The sequence below is a fragment of the Manacus candei genome, unplaced genomic scaffold (assembly GCF_025592945.1).
Source record: "Manacus candei isolate 608988 ecotype Guabito, Panama unplaced genomic scaffold, ASM2559294v1 h1tg000024l, whole genome shotgun sequence".
Taxonomy (NCBI): Eukaryota; Metazoa; Chordata; class Aves; order Passeriformes; family Pipridae; genus Manacus; species Manacus candei.
The window spans coordinates 1,438,934-1,461,547 of record NW_026138072.1 but is presented as its reverse complement, the minus strand read 5'-3'; the positions used below and the strand labels follow the sequence as shown (position 1 = coordinate 1,461,547).

At 35.2% G+C, this 22,614-nt stretch overlaps 1 protein-coding gene across 3 annotated transcripts in view; it reads right to left on the bottom strand.

Annotated features, from left to right (window-relative positions):
* RFX3 (regulatory factor X3) overlaps positions 1 to 22,614 on the bottom strand; it is a 102,890-nt gene that overhangs the window by 23,130 nt on the left and 57,146 nt on the right. For 2 of the 3 annotated variants that reach the window (XM_051788409.1, XM_051788410.1), the window contains exons 4-7: positions 13,937 to 14,195; positions 5,083 to 5,157; positions 886 to 1,067; positions 207 to 326 (exon numbers count right to left, since the gene is read on the bottom strand). In XM_051788409.1, the coding sequence (XP_051644369.1) occupies positions 207 to 326; positions 886 to 1,067; positions 5,083 to 5,157; positions 13,937 to 14,195 (636 nt within the window). The remainder of the gene's footprint in view (positions 1 to 206; positions 327 to 885; positions 1,068 to 5,082; positions 5,158 to 13,936; positions 14,196 to 22,614) is intronic. The other variant, XM_051788411.1, reaches the window with a different exon arrangement.

Genomic DNA, 22,614 nt, shown 5'->3' with positions numbered 1-22,614 from the left:
AATTTATGACAATTTCTAGATAAATATTCTTTCACATTGACAGGTATCTAAATTCATTGACATCAACTCGATACCAAGCAAATTTTATTTTCACAGCAGAGAAGCTGAACAAAAGTTGCATCAGAAATTCAACTTTTCCATATAAGGAAAAGTAAGATTTTATGAATTAGAAATATTAGTAAGTAGTTGTTCATTTCACACTTTACCTCTGTTTCTGCTGCATGGGCTGTTGTCTCATTGCCATATATTGCATGTCCTCTTGTAGGCGATTAAGAGGAGAGTCTGGCTTGACACGAATCCCATAGTAATGGTATTTGGAGTTTCCCCTTTATGAAAGACCAAGAATTAAAAGAACAGTAACACTAGTTTTATGCATTTACATTACATTTACATTACAATTTACATTGACTGGAAAAGAATAAACACAAATCAGGTCTGACTCTCCTGTCATACCTGTTTTACATGGGTGTCATTTTTACCACCTTTGGGAAATTAATTCACTTTCTTAAACAAATATTATCAGCATTTTAACTTTTCTTACTCTGTTTGAGTAAGAAAAATAAAATGCAAATAAAAACAACTTATCTGGTTATGGACGGACAGTATTAGTGATTTCCAAATAGCTAGCTATGTTATATTTGTGATGCTAAAAATCTGCAGTGTAGTTACCAAAAAGTAAACACATAAACTGTCAAACCCAGAAGAAAAATAAAACTATAAAGCATCTCAAAAATGCATAAAACTGTTTAACATTAAGAAATAGAACTGATAGAAAAACACTGTAATATTTAAATGCAGGTTTTGTTTATTCTTTTCCCTAGCAGGCAGGTTTCTTACTGATTACATATATTTTCTATTATAATTCCAGATTTCAATAACACAAACCTAGTTCCAAGTCTTCTGGTCCGCAGTCCCATAAAGATTGACCGTATGAGTTTTCCAAAGGAGGCAGCATTGACTGGATCCAGTTTGTGTTCCTGACAATGCCGTAAGTAATGGTTGTAAAGGGTACTTCTTGGAAGGCTCACTCCTTCTGCAGTTTCATAGTTGTCTAAAAGCCACTGAAGCTATATCACATACAAAACAGAAAAAAGATTTTTTATTATACACTTTATTAAAAATACCGTAACCGTGCAACATTAACTTCTGACAGTCCTGGAACCACTCTTCAGGTCTATTAAACAATTACTTCCTTCTTCAGAGAGTCCTTAAAAGGTTAGCTATACCATAGTGCTATAGGATCTTCAGATTACCAGGGAATAGCAGAACTCATTGCACTCGTGAACTCAGGTAAGTTCCCATTTCCTAAAATATTTTTGATTCAGTACCACACATCAATACTTGCTAAAAGTATCTATGCTTCGGAGACAAACTGTTAGTACCACAAAAAAATAAAGTAACCATGAACGTAATTCACATAAACTGCAGAAAACAAACTCCTTGGACTAATAATAGGTAATTAATGTATTTGTAAACCTGGAATATCGTACTGTTTCTCGTTGCCTGTTATTAAAAAAAAAACATAAGAAAAAAGCTACTGCATTTAAGTCAAAGAGCAACCTAGGTAACATTGTAAATAACTGGTACATCTATAAATTATTAAGGGTACCAACCCTTTCAGATATAGCCTGCTTGCCTTTGACTGCCAAGAGGAACAGAATGAGTTTCTTGGAAAAACAGTAATCTTTTCATGTAATTGTGGTAGGTAATTAAATACATGCAAGAAGAGACTTTATATAATATCACTGGGTGTTCTAAGTAGAGCACACTCATAAAACACCTCTAGCTGTTGCTAATATACAAAAAAAAGTGAAAAGGACAATTTAATACTCCTAGATTTAATATTACAGGAAAATGACAAAATAGATCAAAACCAATAAAGTTTGAGAATGCATTTAAATTCCACTGCTTCAGTTTTCTGATAACATTTTCCTTTTTTTTCCAGTACTTGTCATGGTTTTAGATCCCTGAAATTTTCTAAGCTCTAGAAAAATACAGAAGTAAGATGCAAATGCTTCCAACATGTAAAATTTTTAGCTCAGTTTGCAGGTAATTTTGCATTTCAAATAAACAAAATTAAAAAGCAGTTAATCATCAGTTATCATACCATTATTTTATGTTTGAACATTCAAAAGTGCTTCCAAACTGAGCATCTGTCCTTTTGAAATAAAGCTGAAGAAAAAGTATAATTGACTTTTGTCTAGGTGTATTAAACTTATCTCACTAATGATCTGACATAATCCTGTCTAGACTTAGAAACAAAGGTAATTATATCTTTCAATGGTTGCAATCGATCTATATTTGAAATCTGTTATTTCATCTATATTTCTATTAATACATTTATATAACATTTGTCATATATTATTACATCTAAAATTTAATCAGAACAGACATGGAATGTGAAGTATTTCTGTTTTCCCTAAAGGGAAAACCTCTGTCAATCCCAAAAGACTGACTAACAAAAAATAACTATTTTGCAATTAAGTTCTGTATGTAGCATTGAAGATATTTTCACCAGATGGTTTCTAACCTAGTATTAATCACTTCAAGTGCACTTCATTAATTATATGAATTTCTAACAGATGTTATTTCAAACATAACTTGCATTATTCAACACACAAAAAAACTAAATCAAAAGTTAAGTGCAATATAAGAACTTTTGCTTGAGAGGCATTACTTAGTAGCAAGGGTTTGAAATTACTACTTGATGGATTAAAGCCTGGAAAAAATGCAGTTAATTCATGATTTTAAAAGAAAATTTTCTTCAAGTATTATTGTAAACAATTTTTTAAAGAACCCAAACATTTTTCTACCAAATTCAAATATAATTCTAAAATTGTTCAGGTTTGAATCATGGCTTTTAAATTTACTAAATAAACTGACTATACTGTATAGGTAGGATGGGGCAAGGTATGAAATATTTACAGAGCCAGAACTGTTAAATTGAGTGCAACTTCAACTAGGCTGCAATGTTCATAAAACACTGAACTATCAATTAATTAAATAAGTCGATCTCATGCAGAAATAAATCAAGAAAGAAAAGAAAAGAGAGGAGAAATGACAAATTCCTTAAAATGAGCACTCATGTATTTAGGAAAAAAATTCTATAAAACCTCATTGAGGTATCATAGGAGGAGGATTGACATTTCAATCCCGAAAATAAAATTTCCCCACAAATTAATTTATCATTAGCAAAGTGCAAGTTAATTAAACACAAAATGTAGAATTCTACTTTTAAAATCTATTATGCCAATTATTTTAATAAATGCCAAACCAAACCATTAGAAGTCAAAATCAAGAAAAGGTTAAAGAGACAAAGACTAAAACTACACTAAAATTTCCTCCATGTTGTCCCTGAGTTTAAAGACAATAAGCATTGTTTTTAAAACAGCCAAAACATGATTACACTTGATCTAGATCTAAAACTTCTTTCAAAATGACCAAAAACTAGGAAATACTTATTGCCATAAAAATATGCACAAAGGTTTGTTTTTTGGGTTTTTTTCCCCCATAGAGTCAAAGACACATCCCAATCAAAATAACTTTGAAAAAGCTTCACATTCAAGAAAGAAATATCATGATAAGTCTTAATGGTTGGATGCAAATCTCATTATTAGAAACACATTGTGAATAGTGCCTAGAACTAAAAATGAGTGAAACACAGTTTACTGAGGCACTGCAGCTTATCTTGTAATTTTTCGTGGTTTTATGCCAAGACTATGGTCTTCATAACAGGCTTACACACAAACTTATCAAAACTCCTAGTGTTCCAAGTCTTAATGCAGATTTCTAAAACTATGCCTAAAAAAGGTATGTTATTTTAAAAATGACATTTAAACAATGATTTTGATATTGTCTGTCTATTATTATTTTGACACTGTCTTATCTTCAAAACAATTATTTTGTAAACACACAAGGTGGAATCTAAAAGTATATACTCTGTATACAGTGTTCCAATTTTACATTTTCTAAAGAAATAAAAAATTTGCCTATATTTTCCACAAAACGTTTCTAGTTTTGACTTTGACATAACCAGACCCCTAGAGAAACAAAAAACCCCCAACCCTGCTAAAACATACGTTTTTAATTTGATTTCTGAGGGACAGTCTCTACCATCATATTCTACATTAAGACTGCAAACTAAATTTAAATTTATTCTGTCAAACAATAAAGGAATTTGAATTTACATAGTAAGTAAAGCTGAGAAGGAAAAAAGTAGTAAGATGAATAGAAAGCAATCAACATGGCAAAAAATACAAAATGCAAACCCATAAATATCAACAGAAAAAAAAACATTTTAGGAAAGACTAACAACTTAAAAATTAATTTTATTATTTATATAATAAGTTTTAAATTAACTTTGGGCCTTTTTCCTTTATTTTAACATTACACATCACTATAAAGATACTTATCACTATATTTGGAGGTCATTTTTTTCCCAAATATCTTTTAGCTTTGTTTATGGAAATTCTTAGCTGTAAGACTTGCAGAGTAAGAATAAAGTAAAAGGCAGATGAACAAGCCATTTCTGTGTACTTCAAATTAAGGCAGTGTTTTCAATTTTTACCAGGTCATTGTAAAGATCTTCAGGATTCTTATGTAAATAAATTCATAATAAACTCTCTAGTCAGAACAAATGAAAAAACATCCAGAAATAACTTAAATATATAATTTAGGTGTGCTGTTTGTTCCTTCTCTTCCCTCTTCGCGTGCCCCAAAATTAGTATAGGATACACAGATCTTACTTTGCAGACAACTTTATTTAAAATGGCAAAAGCCAGCTACTTTAGAATTAATTGAACCTTAGCTTGACATTTACACTACAACCTGCAGAACAGTTAAATGTGTTAACTTGTCTTAACATAGGTGTAGAGCATAGGAAACAGGTAACACTCTGCTATATATCATAAAGACATTTAATCTGACAAAATAAAGCCATGGGAGGTGTAGTAGAAGATTACAAGCAACTAAGATGGGAAGATTAAGAGCAAAAAGTAGTAATAAAATAAAACAAACATTTAGAGGCAGGCTAAGCATGCAGAACAAGCAAGAGAGAGTGTATGTGAAGAAGAGACAACTTACATGGCTGTTGAGAAGAGAGCTTCTGTGAGTGGACAGACCATCAGACTTTTGCAGTGTCTCAATCGCCATTTCAATCTGATAATAGATGTCATTAAAAAAAGGACTCAAGACGGGATAGTAAAAAAGCCTGATCAGAGAAGTTTTGACAGACTGCTAACAGATCAACAGAAATGCCTACTTTATTCCTGGTTAGGGCATATATTCTACTAAAAGGCCTCATTCCAGAGTCCCAGTGAAGACAAACCTCTTCAAGGAGGTCAGAAAGTCATTTTGCTCACATATACTGCAGGATCATAGCCTCAATGTCCATTTTACCTTCCAAGCTACTCAGAATGAGCTCAAAGGAGTAGAATTATTGGTGAGCTGCACTGAAACAAAAATAACCCTGACTGAACAAAAATATCAGTAATAAAGTAAAAATAAAAATTAAAAAAAAATCCCTAAACAATTTTAAGAAAGGCCTCCATATGTGTTCCCTTCAATTAAATCAGGAAAAGACATGCAGAGTTTGCAATAGGAATTGAATTAGAAACAGAACTTTAACTCTCTGAAATCACAGAATCAAATCCCAAACCAAAGTAATTCAATAGGTTTTACACCATTAACTTCACTGGGACAGGACATCAACCCTTACTGCTGCCAGCACCCTCTGAATATTCCCAGCTGTCAAAGTAAATGGAAAGTCAGGAGTTATATAGACTGCAGGATCCAGCTTTTGGAAAAGCAGATTTGTTCACAATAATTTTGCTTTTTAAAAGGAAAAGAAAATACAGTACAACTAAAATACAAAATAGAATTTCTTCAAATGCAAATGTACAAATATTCTCACACCCATTCCCTTTCTCTTCTTTTTTAGTAACAACAGATATTTTGATTTTTATCAGTTTGGTAACAACAACATTAAAGAAAAAATAAGAACCTAAGTGCAATTTAACTGGGGGCTAGAAGAGCAAAAACAACAATGAAAATGACAGCGACAATGTGATGCACAGTAAGAAAAGGCATACAGTTAATTAGCTACATTAAATGGCCAAAGTGAAAGCAATGGAAACCACCACTATACTTTTTAAAAACAATTATAATTCTCTGTGTAGACATTTTTAATGAACCCTCTCTATCCTCCTTCAAATATCCAAAATTTTAGTGAAATAATTTATCCATATTGCCTGAACTCTCTGTATAGCAGGAAATTACCTGAAAAATACTATAGCTGGTATTTGATTTTACCATACATATAAAACTAGCTTCTTTTTTTACAGGGCAACTGAGAAGTATTTTATCATAATAATGTAAGGAGTCTTTTCTTTTAACTGTTTAATATTAGCTTTGCAAGTTTGGTTTTTTTGAAGTACATTATTAAAAATACGCAGTTATTATGAAGAAAACTTACTCGGAAATAATGCTTTTTCTTTAAATAATCTGACTTCTTCACTTACTTGCTTCAACAGAAACTACTATGAGGTCAAAGTATTCAATCACACAGGAAAGATCAAATTCTAAAAGTATGCCACATGATAAAAACTACAAGTTGAAAAGATCATCATAGTAAGGTCAACTTGTTATGTGCTGTAGCCACAGAATTTCCCTTCCTAACATAATGCTAAAATCCAACAATGAAGACCATACAGACATTCAAACCCTAAATCTGAATGTTAGGTTACTTGTTCCACAACTCTCAATCCACAGCAGTACTGTACACCGAGGTTACACTGCCTGGTGCTCATTCCCACTACTGCACAACTCTCATTTCGTTGCTGCAACTTCTGGTCTTGTTTGTTCAGAGAACCAGTCTGTTAAAAAGAAGTAACTGCACTTAAAAAGTAAAGTGGCATTACAGACAACACTCTTTCCTCACTGCCATATTGATTCCATGGGTTTTGGTGCTAACCTTCCATCTTTTTGATGGGTTTTTTTGTTATTTGAGAAATTTTTGTTGTTGGAATTTCTTTTAGTAGATTTCACCAGTATGGCCATTGAAGACAATGAATCTCTGTTTACTTTTACTGCATAATGTAAGCCAAGCAGTACTGGTTACCACTAAAACATGTTAATTACTTTAATATATGTGATCTATGTTTAAAATGAGTCTTCATCATATTTTAGTAGGACAAGCTTAAAGAGAAATTATTCTCACTACCAATTATTTTTTTATCATTTCTAGTCTAAATTTTGATAAAATGAACTTTAACCTTTATCTGACAGATACATATCTCTTTACTGAAAGAAACTCTCCTCCTAGGTAGGTTATACAATCGCTTCTTAACTATTTTTGAGCATATAATATGATTGATTTGAAGACAGATTTTCTAGACACTAAATCATTCACTTGTCCTTTCTGAAAACTTGCAGCTACCTCTTAGTTTACTTTATTGGTGTCCCACAGGGCTCAATTCTAGGGCCAGTTCTGTTCATACTTTTATCAATGATCTGAATACAGGAGTTGAATGCACCATTAGTAAGTTTGCTGACAAGACCAAACTGTAAGGTGCTGTTGACTCTCTTGCTGGACAAGAGTTCTTGCAGAGGGGTCTGGATAGAGTGGAGCACTGGGCAATCACCAATGACATGAAAGTGACAAGTCGAAATGCACCTGGGATTGAGAAGGGCCAGGCACAAATCTAAATTGGGACAAGTGTATCTGGAGAGCAACCTTCAAGAGAGGGCTTTGGGGTCCTGATCAGAAGCAGGCCCTGTAGCAGCAGCAGTGTGTCCTAGAAGCAGCAGATAGTCTGCAGGTACCTAAGGCATGCATACTGACTATTTAATATAGCATGTTCTCTAGAGATTAAAAAAGAATATATTGAGTCAACCTAGAGAGAAATACACACCTGAGTCATAGACTGGAGAAACAAAAAATGCTTGGAGTTAAGTCAGATTACCTTCTCCTTCTCAAATTTTCAAATGAAACATTGATGCCCAGGTCCCAAGGAACCAGGTCTAAGGGACCTTGACATGGTTGAGGTTGGCTGACACAAACCTCATGAAGTTCAACAAAGCAAAGGTCCTACACCTGGATTATGGCAGTCCCAGGCAACACTTAGAGGTTAGGCAGAGAAGTGACTGAGAGCAGCCCTGCAGAGAAAGACTTGTAAGAGTGATAGTTGACAATAAAACTCAACATGAATTGTCCATTGCACTCACAGCCCAGAAAGCCAACGAAATCCTGGGCTGCATCAAAAGGAGTGTGGCCAACAGGTCAAAGGAGGTGATTCTGCCCCTCTACTCTGCTCTTGTGAGACCCCACCTGGAGTGCTTTGTCCAGGTCTGTGGCCCCCACAATAAGAAGGGCATAGCATTGTTGAAGGAGGGCCATGAAGTTGGTAAGAGGACTAGAATGCCTCCCCTACGAAGACAGGCTGAGAAAGTTGGGGCTGTTCAGCCTGGAGAAGAGAAGGTTGCATGGAGACCTCATAGCAACCTTCCAGTGTTTGAAGGCAGTCTACAGGGAAGCTGGAGAGGGACTCTTCATCAGGAACTGCAGTGATAGGACAAGGAGTAATGGGTAAAAATTTAAAGAGGGGAAATTTAGGCTAGATATTAGCAAAAAATTCATTACTGTGAGGGTGGTGAGACAGTGGAACAGGTTGCTCAAGGACGTCGTGGTTGTCCCAATCCTGGCAGTGTTCAAGGCCAGGTTAGATAAGGCTTTGAGCAACCCTGGTCTAGTGCAAGGTGTCCCTGAACATGGCAGGGAGAGTTGGGACTAGATGATGTCATGGTTAATGACCAGTCAATGACCAGTAAGGTCCTTTTCAACCCTTAAAATTCTATGATTCTGTGTTTATTTTCTTTGCTATAAGTTCTCAAACATAGGGTCAAACTGACCAATTTACTATTTCTCTCCAGGATCATCCAGTTATTTGTATATTTCATATCCATTATACATATCTTTAAACATATTCTAAACTTTTTTACTCTGTGGTCATTTCCCCCATGTTTGGAAAATAAAAAGATTGCTTTTCAAGTTTATCGTAACAACTTTTAGAATATATACATTCCACCTAACACTGAAAAACACTTATAACACATCAGAGTTACACCAGAAAATCAAAATGGAGAAACTAAAGAGAAAGTTCAGATTCCTATTAAAAACAAATTTGAAAACGTTTATGGCATGACAGCCTTAGACAAAGGTAGAATGGCCATATTAGAACAAGTGTGTATTTAATAAGAAACAAAAAAATCCCTAGTCCTTTAGAAACATGATGCATCTATGCCACTGATAATCAGATTGTTATGAGAAGATCATGGTAAGTCTTCTGGCATCCAGCTGATAACATATTTTTAAATAAAAAGAATTAGCAGAAATTCTTCTCATGGATTCAAAGATACCTATTTTTAATATCTTATTAACATCTTATTAAAAATTATGTTTCTTAAAATCTTTTTAATTTGGTAATTGGAACGCTACATTGGAATAAACTGAGTTTCCAACAACTTGGTTTTTAGATACAAAAGTACTAGAATAAATACTAAACTGCCAAAACTGGAAACAACCTATAGTTGTTAGAGGGGTTTCACGCAGAAAACACACTAAAAGCCAATGAAGCCAGCCTGCATCATAAAAGAAACAGGGAGCATAGGCAGATAAAGCCAGAATGCAGTGAGGGTAGGTGAGGCTGACCTTAGCAGGGTCATTCCCCCTTTCCTCCACATTCCTTGTCTTGGGAAAAGGGCACAGCCTCAACGCAAGACTTTACAGTGGAGCAGCAAGGCACTCAAAGGGAGAAAGACATAAGTTATTTTGGTGACATTGCTACACTGAAACCTCTGCAAGAGAGAGGGAGAAGCAATGATGAAGATCCACAGCTCTGAAGGAGAAACCATAAGAGGAGTAAAAGCCTTGAATACAGAGGTGTATAAAGGGCCATGATCTATGAGCTATCTTTTTTTTTAACCCACAAAAAATGTCACTGTGCTCAGTTGAAGAAATCATAAGTAAATATCTCGCTCAAATAACACGTCAGATCAAATGATCTAATAATCCCTTTAGTATAAAAATCTGTGCATCTTTGATTTGATCAGAAATGTTTTGTTTTATGCTGAGATGGATCCAGCTAAATGAAAATTACCGGAAAAGTTCTTTCTACAAAGAAAGAGATTAGTAAATAAAATCTCATCTCAACTGTTTTCCAAATGATAACCCCTCTGCCTTTAATGAAACATTTAAACATTTGTTAGTTTTTCTGAAAATAATTATAATACTTCCACTAAAATGCTATTATCAGGATATGATATTTCCACCTGGCCTTCTTACTTCTTCTTGTTGTTCTCTCTCCAATAGGTACAACACATTTTTGGCAGGTACCGTTCTTCTTTTAAAGCTAACAGCAACTTCGACACACTGTGCTTACTACCAGAACTAATAATTTTTGGTGATACATTACATCAATATTTTAATTTTGCTTTTATTTTCATGCACATTTAGATTTGCACTGAAATATGATGAATTTCTGTAACAGCATGACTGGAGACCTCCTATAGTTGGTGATGACTGACAAATGACAACTGTAAATTGAAGAACAGTTGTAAAGCTCACTTGAAAACAAGACTAATAGATGGGAGCCTCTTACTGACTGACAAGCATAACAACACATTTATTACTAGAAATTGTATGAATTTTTTAACCTTGTGATATTATGAAATATGTTGATTAGATCACCCTGTTTCATCACAAGAACACTCTTCAGATGTTTACATATGGGGAAAAAATTGGAAGGTGATTTATATTTCATTATTAACATGGCAATCCAATTTTCTGGAGAGTCTCTTAAATGTAGCTGCTCCTTCTTTAATGAGAGCTGCCAGTAAACCAGATGACTCTTTCGTCCAGCTTTCAACATGCAAATTCATTTCAAACAGACATCCAGCTAGGGTAAATCAGTTCTTGTTCAATGCAATCACAGTCTAGTCGTGACCAATCCGCATATACTCATATGAAAATGATCACTTTGGAAAGCTGTTTATCTACTCAGCATCTTATACAGAAGGTCTTGTAATCTAAATGCCTTTCTGTTTTAGTGAAAAAGTCCTTTCTGGCAGGTAGTTCAGAAGTAGTTTATTAGGTCAGCAAAGAATATAACAGGAAGAAGCAATGAAATCAATGGAAATGAAAAAAAAAAAAAAGCTAGCAAATATTCTTCACATATGCTAAGATAAACCACTACTGTATATATGTTGGAATAGTTTTAATAGTGCACAAGTCCTGATATTTTAGCTATAAAACCAGTGCTATTGCATGTCCTAGCTTAAGTAGGACAGTTTTCTATTGAAATATTAAATGACAAAAATTAAAATTAATTAAATACTACAAAATAATATATGCTTTTTATTAAACCTGAAGCAGAACTCAGAATTACATTAAACTATAATGAAAATAAAGTGAAAATAAACTTAAGGTAAAAAGTCTCTGAGTATCTTTTACTGAATTCTGGATAAACCAAACAGCATACCTGGTGAAAAGTAAATTAGAGTTTTAACTTAATTTATCTAAAAAAGAGTTAATAAAATTGACTTGTTTTATACATTTGACTTTTAACCTGAAACTGTTTTGTTTCTTTCTTTTAACTTATCAGAAAGAGATAATATCAATTATACGATTAATTTGCTTGTTATAGAATGTAATGGTTTGATCAGTGAGGGTGATAAACAACAAAAGAAAATGAAGTTACCAGTTGAAAAGAGTAAACAGAACTAGTACCTCTATAGCAAAATAAAGAGAACTTGTGATGACCACATGTATTAATAAATAAATTCTCATTAATTTCTCTATCATTTTTTTCCATATGAAAATTTTCCAAACTAATTCAAAATTTGGAAAATTTTTCTGCATATTATGCTATCAAATCAGTCTGGATAGAGGTTATTTTGATGATTTCAATAAATTCTCTATACGAGAATGAAAAAAGTTATGATGGTAAAGACCAAATGAGGATCACAAGTGAAACAAGTTCTACCTATCTGAAGTGCAATCAAATTAAAATATTACATAGCTCTATTTTACATAGTTTAATTATGCCCCCTAGTAAAATTACAACAGACTTGGTGCTTTAAAGTAAGTTTCAACTGAAGCTTTAGTGTTTCAATTAACTCTTGGATATTTCAGCTGAAACATACACACCAAACCTAAAATAGTAAAATCTAAGATCACTTTATGTCCCACTTCCTTAGCAAGAAATGTACTTCTAATATACTCTAATGTATCATACCTTCATAATACTATACAGAATAAATACCACCCTAAAAACCAGAAGAAACTATTTTAGTGTCAAAATGCAATTTAATAATTGTCATTTAATTAGAAGTATTTTTTTCTATTCTTAAAAATGAGTTGATAGAGCAGTACAGAACTTATCTTAAGAAACTAAACCAGGCTGTTTTATTGACCCATTAAGCAAGAAACAGATGTTGCTGAAGTCATGAACCTTAGATTTTGTTCAGTGTTGGCAACTTTTTAATTTTGGCAAAAAAATCAAAACGGTTTTTAATTTGCAAAATAGAGCATTGAGTTTTGATATTCAAGTCATTCTAGAATTTCCAATTTCAAAGTAAATCTACTACCCTTCACTTGTGTTTACTGAATACATTGAAGCCTCACTTGTTTTCACATTTAGTTAAGCATCTGAAATCTGAAAGAGGAATTATGCTTCTTTCAGAAACTCTGTTCCTCTATTAAAGTGATGTCAAATAAAGGCAAATGTTAATATGCATTATTTTTTGTAATTCAAATATAAAATTCTCTGTTGCTAGCTGAAAGCTCCCACTATGCTTTAGTGGGATATTATACTATTCATGAATTCATTTTTACAGTTCTTGTTCTCAGAAAATAATACTGCATAGGTTTTTGGATGAAATAATAATTTCTTCCATAGTACAAGAACTTTGTATTTGTCCATATCAATCACCTTAAGAATCAAAATAGAGAGAATTTATCAGATCATCTAAATTATCCAGTGCTATTAGACTGGTTATTAAAATTAGGTCCCGTAATTTCATTGTCTTTTTGAATACTGCTGAATCTATATTATTAATGATGTTTTATCTCCTTTCTATACTTTTCAACTCTTGCTACCCTATGTTTCACAATTCTCTTCCCCATTACTTCCAAATCTCTAAATCCAGACCAGAATACCCAGAAGGATGAGGTAAAAGTACTCATTAGGGCTATGCAGCAAAGTTAGACATAGTATAAACATGTTTTCCTAACTGAAATATGGGCCGATTGAGTCAGCTCTTAAGGGAAGGATCTGTGCTTATGTTTATGTATCTGCAATATTATCTACCACAGTTATAACAGAGTGTATCTTCCCATAGCACTGTCAGACATCGTCACAATGAGCTTCTAATCTGGAACAGACTTTGGAGACATACCATAGATAAGTAAATGAAGTATTAAAATGTAGTATCTCAGAATTCTGAACATCTGGAAATATTTTGAAATAAGCTACCAAAACTATACTAATATCAGGCAAACAAACTGAAAAAACACAGGGAAGTTACAGATACTGATCTGTAGCTTACATTATTTAACACGTACATCTAACGTAGTTATCCTCAGCAACACTGTATTTTTCTTATGTTTTCAGAAAAATTAAAAATGTTAAAATTTAAGGTATGAAATGTAAATATTTGCAAGCTGTCAAGGGAAAGGTATGTCTTTAAGTTTTCATAGTATTCTTACTCCTGTATCTTAAACATATATAGTGCTTTTTTTACAAGAAGTACTATATAGTACTTATTCTGACAACATAATACTGCTATACATTTTGTCACAAAAACTGTGTCAGTCTGCAAGAACATCTGAGTGACTAAGAAACTAGTCTCAAAGGTTTTTGCATCAGTCTGAAATACTTACTGTCGCTGGGGAGGCCCGCGTTGTGTGAGTCACTGTGTGACCAGAATTTTCCATTGAATTCCCAATCAGATAGGTCCCTCCTGAGCTGCTGATGAGTTGTCCTCCCGTTACGCCCATCTGAATCCCTCCAGTGCCCACCATGCTGTGAGACGAGACCACTGTTGTCACCTGTGCAGAACTTCCTTGAGTATCAAAATAATTTCCCCCAGTGTTTTGAGTGTACATCTGGGTTTCTGTGTAAGGGTAAGTTGTTGATCGGCTTCAAGAAAAGAAAATAAAAGGAAAATAAGTTATTTGTATTTCATTTAGATGAGGGAAATGTTATAATTCTAGAAATACATTTACAATAGCTAAAACCAAATCAAATAAGATTGGCAAACAAGCCCTGCCTCCTCAGAGAATAACATTTAATCAAGTCAAAGCATTAAGTAATCAATTCAGTGTCAATGTTAAAGTATCCACTAAGTATCCACTAAGCATTACGGAAAAATTGTCAGTCCTATGTGAAGAGGAAGAGAGAAGGGAAGTACAATAAAAATTGGAGATGGGCAGACAGAGCTCATCCAATTTATAAGCAATTTATAAAGCTTCATCTGTATCAACTTTTTTAAAATCTGACAAAACTTTGATTTTAGTCACATGTTATATATTTTGCATAAGGTGCAGGTTGGAAAATTACAGACAATTCATACAAATGCCAGCTAACAGAGTCCAATGTTCAAGAATCCTATGTTATCTATTGCTTTTAAATAGATTGAAGTTCTTGAATGAAGCTTGAAACTGAGTTCACTGGTGTTTTGGGAAATCCATTTATCTTTAAAGGGCAGATCAAAATTGGACATGAATTCAGGTTGTGATAAAAAACTGTATTTAAGAAATAAAACCTAAACAGAACTATAACTTGTAAAAAGGTCAAAAACATGAAAGAAGTTAAAAGATAAACAACAGTAACATTTTTAAAATCACTTTCAAGTGTGAAACATTTATATCTAATTAACCAGTTTACCCTAACAAACTATTCAGCTACTGAAAGCTTCTATCATGTTTCATGTTCTTATTTACTTATCTTGAATCATTACTCTTCATTTTATAATCTATTTATAATTTTTGAATGTGGATTTGTTCCCATGTATTAAATTTGATCTTTAAATCACTCTATTTCATAATTTTTAAGTAAATATCATTCATTATTTCAAAGACTGAGCTTTGTATCTTGGCAAGCATGACAACAGGTAAAAATCAGGCTGTTTACCCAATCATTAATTTTCTTATTTAAGCATAAAAATCTGTAACATTTCTTGCAATCGACAGGCAATACCATTTTGAAATTCAAAGTTCTCCATTAACACAGAGTTGCATATGCTGAGGTGCACTTAGTCCAAGTAAATGAATTTCAAAAGTATTAAGATTCGGAGAAAACAATCTCTGCCTAAGTCTCCAATTTGGTTAGTACAATCAAACAAACACAAAGTCCTGCAATGTCACGTAACTAAACAAGTTAAAAAAAAACAAACAAAAAACCAAAAAACAAACAAACAAAAAAACCCCCCAACAACCAAACACCAAAACCCCAGATACTTTTGTCCAGAAACACAAGAGGTGGAAGCAGCACCCATGTTTTATGCAGTAAGCTGGTAATTAATACACTTATCCAGGAACCTGAAGTCAGGCTTTTCTTCCCCTTTATCTGTACAATGTTTAGTTTTTTATCAATATATAGAAAAGGTCAAGGCATTTTGCTGGTTTTGGTTTGTTTTTGTTTTTTTTTTTTTTAATTATGAAAGCTTACATAAGATGAATTAATTGATAAACAACAGAACCAGAGATGATGATTTCTTCTTCACCTTCAGAAAACCATTACTTTTAAATAACTGAAGAACGTATAGCACCTTATCAACAACCAGTCATAACTTCTGCTGTATTAATTATGGGCACAACAGTTTCTCCTTTCCTCTTCAGAGACTTTCAAAAACTCCAAAACTTTAGTTTTAGAATCAAAAATGTTTCATAACCCTTATACTACATTTTTCACTCTCATCCCTCTTTAAGCTTAAGTATTTCAAAAGCCTCAAGATCTTTCAAAAGCTGCAAGAAACTTAAGTTAATCTAAAAGAAATTCCTTGCAGTCTGCTGAAAGCAAAACAAAATAGTTATTTTAGGGACTAATGCTCAAACAGACATTTGATCTATCACCCTTTCTTCTGGAGATTAAAATCAGTTGACCTTTGCATTGCAATAATCTATGCATGCATATAGGTGCTGTGGAGGTCCTGATTTATCTGTTCTCTCACACCAAGGTATCACAGTGATACCTTGTGATAACACAGTGATGTTGTTTATCTGAAAACCAGAGATTAGAATCACTGAATTGTTAAGGTTGGAAAAAAACATCAAGTCCAACCATTAACCGAGCACTGCCATGTTCACCCCTAAGTCATGTCCGCACGTGCATCTAGATGTTTTGTGAACATTTCCAGGGATGGTCTCTGCCACTTCCCCAGTCTGCCTGTGCTTGATCACTCCTTGCAGTGAAGTTTTTCCTGTTATCCAACCTAATCTCCCCAGGTCCACCCTGAGGTCATTTCTCTTGTGATATGCACAATAACCACTACCAGACTGGATGTTGCATCTGTTTTTACACAATGAGAACAGTGCCATGCAGCAGAGGACAAATTTAGGGAAATGTTGTGATGCAGGCTCAGGGGAACTAGTTCATGGAAATGATCACTAAGTGACTGAACACTGTAATTTCTTCCAAAATAGGAAACAAAAACTTCATATCAGGTGTCAGTAAGGAAAGGAATGAAAGTTTAAAACCATTGTTGACAGCAAAAATAGACATGGCTAGAGGAAATTGTTGCCGTGGAATTTTGATGCTGAAAAAATCTCCAGAGCAGTTAATTAGGGGTGAGATAAGAAAGGGTTTATTTTGCCAAGGCTAAGATGTTACAAGACGCACGCTGGCCGTGCTGAGATGTTACATTTTATAATACCATCCATCCAATCCCAGATGTGTCCACCCTATGGCCTTTACTCTGGCCTTTACTTCTGTTCCAGAAGGCTGTGCAAGCTATATGTTTACCCTGAGAACAAGTGACACAAAGTCAGACACTGCATGAATTTAGAACAGGTATCTGATGTAAAGATCCCACACTGGAAATTAATGACACTGGCAAGAGTTGGACTAGGATTGCAAAGTACAAGAATTCCAGGCATTACCTATTATGCCTTATTGCTTACTTACGTGCATTTCATAATGCCTTACAAAATATAATGCTATAAAGTAAAACAGATGGAGTTGTGGTATAAAGTTAAGAAAACTATTTTTTTTGCACATGAAAACAGAAAATAACTAATTTCTACATTCAGTAAGCCCCAGATTTACCACATAAATTAAGTGCAATGTCTTGCATTACATTATGGACATCAGTGTTACTGAGCCTAACTTTCATAAACACTTTTGTCTCTTGAAAGACACTGACATTCTGAAGAAAGGAGACAAATAAAAGCAATGACACAGAAAGAGTAAACTTGTTGTTGTCCTCCCTTAGTTTTCAGTGTGCACATGCACACATGGGAAATCACTTATTCCCAGCTGAATCTATGATTTGAGTTTATGTAAATATCAAGAACCTGATCTACTGACTACTATGAATCAGTGTTCAAGCCATCCCATCACGTCTCAGTGATTTACATTGGCTGATCATGGTCCCAAATTTTCTTCAAAATTATATTCCAGTGACTTTCATGTCTTGCAAAATAATTAATTACAAAATTCTTATCACAAGCTGCAGGCACCAGCTTGGAAAATTCAAGTGTGCTAAAATGCACACCCAATTTTTTACTTGAAGACTGTACTGGGTCTGACTGAGATGAATACCTTTCCCCACAGCAGTCCTTACAGTGCTGTGCACTGCACTGGTAGCTAGAAAGGTGTTGATAACACACCAGTGTTTTGGCTACGGCTGAGCAGTGCTGGCACAGCACCAGCGCTGTCTCTCAACATTCATCCCCCTGTCCAGGTCAAGGGCATGATGCTGGAAGAGGAAAACAACCAGGCCACCTGACCTGAACTTACCAAAGGGATATTCCATACCATATGACATCAGTTCAGATACAAAAGCTAAGGAACGGAGGAGGAGGCTGCGGGGCATTCATTGTTTCCAATGGTTGCCTGCTAAGAAACCATTATGTGTGCTGAAGTCCTGCTTCCTGGGATGTGGCTGGACATTGCTGCTGATGGGAAGTAGAGAATAAATTTTGTCATTTTCATCTTCATTTTTGTGTGAAAACTTTCCCTTTTGCTTTAGTAAACTGCCATATCTCAACCTACGAGTTGTTTTCCATCTCATTCTCTCTCCCCTGTCTGGCTGGGAAGGAGAGAGAGAGAGAGCAGCTTGGTGAGCACCCAGTGTCCAGCCAAGGTCAATCCATGACAAAGACACAGACCTTTTATACTGCAACTTGAAATACCAGTATCGCTTCCCAGTATCTGTACAAGAACAGAATTAGAAAATTCAAAAAAGGAAACCACTCTTTACTTTGTTTTTCTCTAATTCTAATTCAAACAAACAAGTAACTTAATAATTATTATCTTACTCAGCAACTAACAGCCTCAGAATTACTCCTGTGGGTTTTTGTATGGCTTACTTACATAGCTTAGCAGGTAGGCATGCAAATATTTTTTTTCACTGTCATCTCTGTGAGTCTTTTATGGTACTTAATTAACTGAAGTATTATTTCCTGGGATAGAAATATGATAAACACTGGATGAAAATAAATATTTCAAGATACAGTTATTTATATGCAGATTAGCTAATGCTCATGATAATGCTATGGTATTGCAACATGTTAGAAAACCTCCATGCACAAAAGCCAAGAAATTCTTTCATGGTAGAACAATATCCTTAAACTCCTTTAAGTTTCAAGGATAATCCTGTGCTCCTTAAATAACAGCAAGCTTCGTAGAAACTAAAGAGAACAGAATCCTTTGTCTAATACTGAGGGAAAGGCATTATCACAGCCAATGCATTGGTGCAGACTCTGGAGGTGATGTATCCTAAGCAATGGGAAGAAAAGGAAGTGCCACATATCCTGACACTATCACAACAGCACCCAATACAGCAGTCAAATGATAATGGAGAGGGCTAAATTATCTATCCCACCCTGTCTCATACAACCTCCTTCCCACAGAGAAACTTACTCCTGTAACCAGAATATTGATTCACCGCTTTTTAACAACAAATCAAATCCCAATGAAGCAATAAGCTTCTTCCATAAAAGTGTCTCCAACTGATCTAAACTGTTAAGACAGGAAGTTATTATTTTTTTTCATCCTTCCCCTTTACCAAGTAAAACTGATAAACACAAATATCAAAACTTATGCCATGAAAGGACAATTAGTGCATCTATAACCAGAGAATGAAAACTCAAAATAAATGATTTCTTCTGTAATAGTGTACGGCTGACCTGCTTTATTCATATACATTTTCTCTTGTATGGGCAATTTAAAATTTATCAGTCAGAAAAAGCTTTATAAAATTTAGCTAAAATAGAGTTGCAATATTGCATATAAAAAACAAAGTAAATATGTCACTGACAGGCATTTATTAGCCATAAAAAAGAACTGAGATCTTCAACACTCAGTCCAAGATCATTTTCCACATGAAAACAAACCAGTGAAAGCACACACAATGCACAACTACAGAAAACTCCGTAAACCAGGGACCACAGTAAACGAAAACAGAGGAGCAATTCTATATATTATTTTCTCAGGACCTGTAAGTTAGACAGATAAGGAAACCTTAATTTTCAGATTTCTAAAAATTTTCATTAATTACTGCAGACTTATAGTTGAAGAAATATGGCATTGTTGGGTACATGTCACAGGGCTCGCACTAAATTTGCAAGACCTCAAGAATTGGGTTTGTCAGGCTTCCTTTGTTTAGACTTGTCTGTGCTAGCCCTAAAGCTCTGTTCTAGCAGTAACTGTCAAACAATCAGATAACTGTTACTTAATCTGTTTCCAATTTAGCTTAGCCTTCTAAGATTGTGTGCTATAAAACGTATAATTAAAATGCTCATGCATTGTTCTATCTAACAGACAGTAACAGCAAATAGCTGTTCTGTACAGAATAAACAATCCATGACCCCAGATTAAAAATGCAGCAAAGAGGATCATGGCATAACAATCTTCAAGAAGTATCCAGCAAAAGTAAAACATATAAAACACATTCAAATGTAATATGGACATGCAAACCAGTGAAGAACCAATAAGGTGTAGACTATGCTATAACACATTAAAAATAGCTGCAAGTAGACACAGAGTGAATAGAGACCCCCACCACCCATCATACTTGTCCAGACATAATACCTGTGATAGAGCTAAATTGCTGCAACTCTCTGTAACTCATTCTCAGACAGAAGCCATTCACCTTAGTATGCAGAAGGGTAGTAAAAGGGTACAGATAATGCCGGAGAAAAATAGATAGATACTATTAAGTACTAGGAAAATAACAACTTTAACTATATTAGTAATAATAATCTTTTTGACAGTTCAGATTTCAATTAAGAGTACTGTGGTGGGTTGACCCTGGCTGGATGCCAGGTACCCAGTGAAGCCGCTCTCTCACTCCCCTCCACAACTGGACAGAGGAGAGAGAAAAAAAAAAAACAACTAAGGATTTCTGAGTCGAGATAAGAGCTGGGAGAGGTCAGTTACCAATTCCCATCAGGGGCAAAACATACTCAAAGTGGGGATATTAACTGAATTTATTACTAACAGGGTCAGAGCAAAAGAGTGAGAAGTAAAATAATCTTAAAAACGAGTTCCCCCATCCCTCCTTCCTTCCAAGTTCTACCTCCTCCTCCCCAGTGGTGCAGGGGGACGGGGAATGGGGGTTATGGTCAGTTGTTTCTGTCGCTGCTCAGAGCGAGGAGTTCTTCCCCTGCTCCCATGGGTCCACGGGCAACAACTGTTCACAAAACTGCTGCAACACAGGTCACCCTTCCACGGGGTGCAGCCCTTCTGGAATAAGCTGCTCCAGCATGGGTCCCCCACACAGTCAGAAGTCCTACCAGGGAAAAAACTACTTCAGCGTGGACTCGTCTCTCCATAGGCTCTCCTGGCAGGTCCCTGCCAGGACTCTGTTCCATCTTGGGCCTCCCACAGGGTCACAGCCTCCTTCGAGCATCCATCTGCTCTGGTGTGGGTCTCCTCCATGGGCTGCATGTGGATCTCTGCACCCCGATGCTCCTCCATGGGCTGCAGGGGCACAGCTGCTCCACCATGGTCTGCACCACGGGCTGCAGGGCCTCAGCTCCCATGCCCCTCCTTCTGCACTGACCTTGGTGTCTGCATTGTTGTTGCCATGTTCTCACTCTGCTCTTCCCTTGCTGCAATTTTCACCTGTGTAATAACTTTCTTTCCATTCCTAAATATGTTATAACAGAGGTATTACTATCACTTCTGATGGGCTTGGCCTTGGCCAGCAGTAGGAAGCCCATCCTGGAGCTGGCTGGCATTGGCTCCACCAGACACAGGGTAAGCTTCTAGCAGCTTCTAACAGAAGCCACCTCTGTAGCCTCCCCTGCTACCAAAACCCAGCCACAGAAACCCAATACAAGTAATAATAAATTCTTGGGTGCGCATACACAGCGTGTCTGGCCAATATAAACCACACAAATTGTTGTACAACAAATTTGTAAAGAATGAGGTTTCAATGCAATTGTAATTCTTGGACAATCCCAGCAATTAAAGCCCCCTTTGTCACATCAGAATTAGCAGTTACATGGCTAGAGTTGATTAATACATCACAATCTGTGTAGGAAGAAAGTTTATGTCTGATATGTGGAACCAACTGGCTTCTTACTACAGGTGCAGCCACAATAGTCTTAATATATTTTAAACAGCCAGGTAAGCCTGAACCTGTCACTGTAACAACAATGCATTTTTGTTTCAGGGTAGAGTGACATGCTTGACAAGCAAAACTGGTGTTAACTAGAGGCAAATGCAGATAATATAGTTCAAATATTCTCATATCATACAATGTATGTGACAAGTTGGGGGTTACATCCCTTGTATTATCATATTGCCTTCAACTATAATAAAATCAAATAACTTTTAAGTATAGACAAATCATGATACAAAATGCGTGGGAAGAACTGTGTCACAAGAATACAACAGTTACACATGACAAAGATTGTGAAATCTGACAAAATTCTTACTTCTATAATGAAAAGAATCAGGTAACTTTCTCCTCATAGATATTGTAACTGTATTCCTTGTTGCTATTGCATATGGATTTAAATCAATGCTGGTTTGCAAGTGACTTATTTTAAAATGAAGGATAATTCTTTCATAAAATCATAGAATGGTTTGGGTTGGAAGGGACCTTAAAGATCATCTAGTCCAGCCCCCATGCCACAGGCAGGGACACCTTCCACTAGACCAGGTTGTTCAGAGCCCCAACCAACCCGGTCTCGAACACTTCTGGGGATGGGGTATCACAGCTTCTCTGGACAACCTGTTCCTGTGCCTCACCACCCACTGAGCAAAGATTTTCTTCCTAATACCTGATCAAATCTAATCTAGATCTCTCCTCTTTTAGTTTAAAACTGTTCCCCCTTGTCTTATCACTATCTGTCCACATAGGAAGTCCCTCTCCCTCCTACTTGTA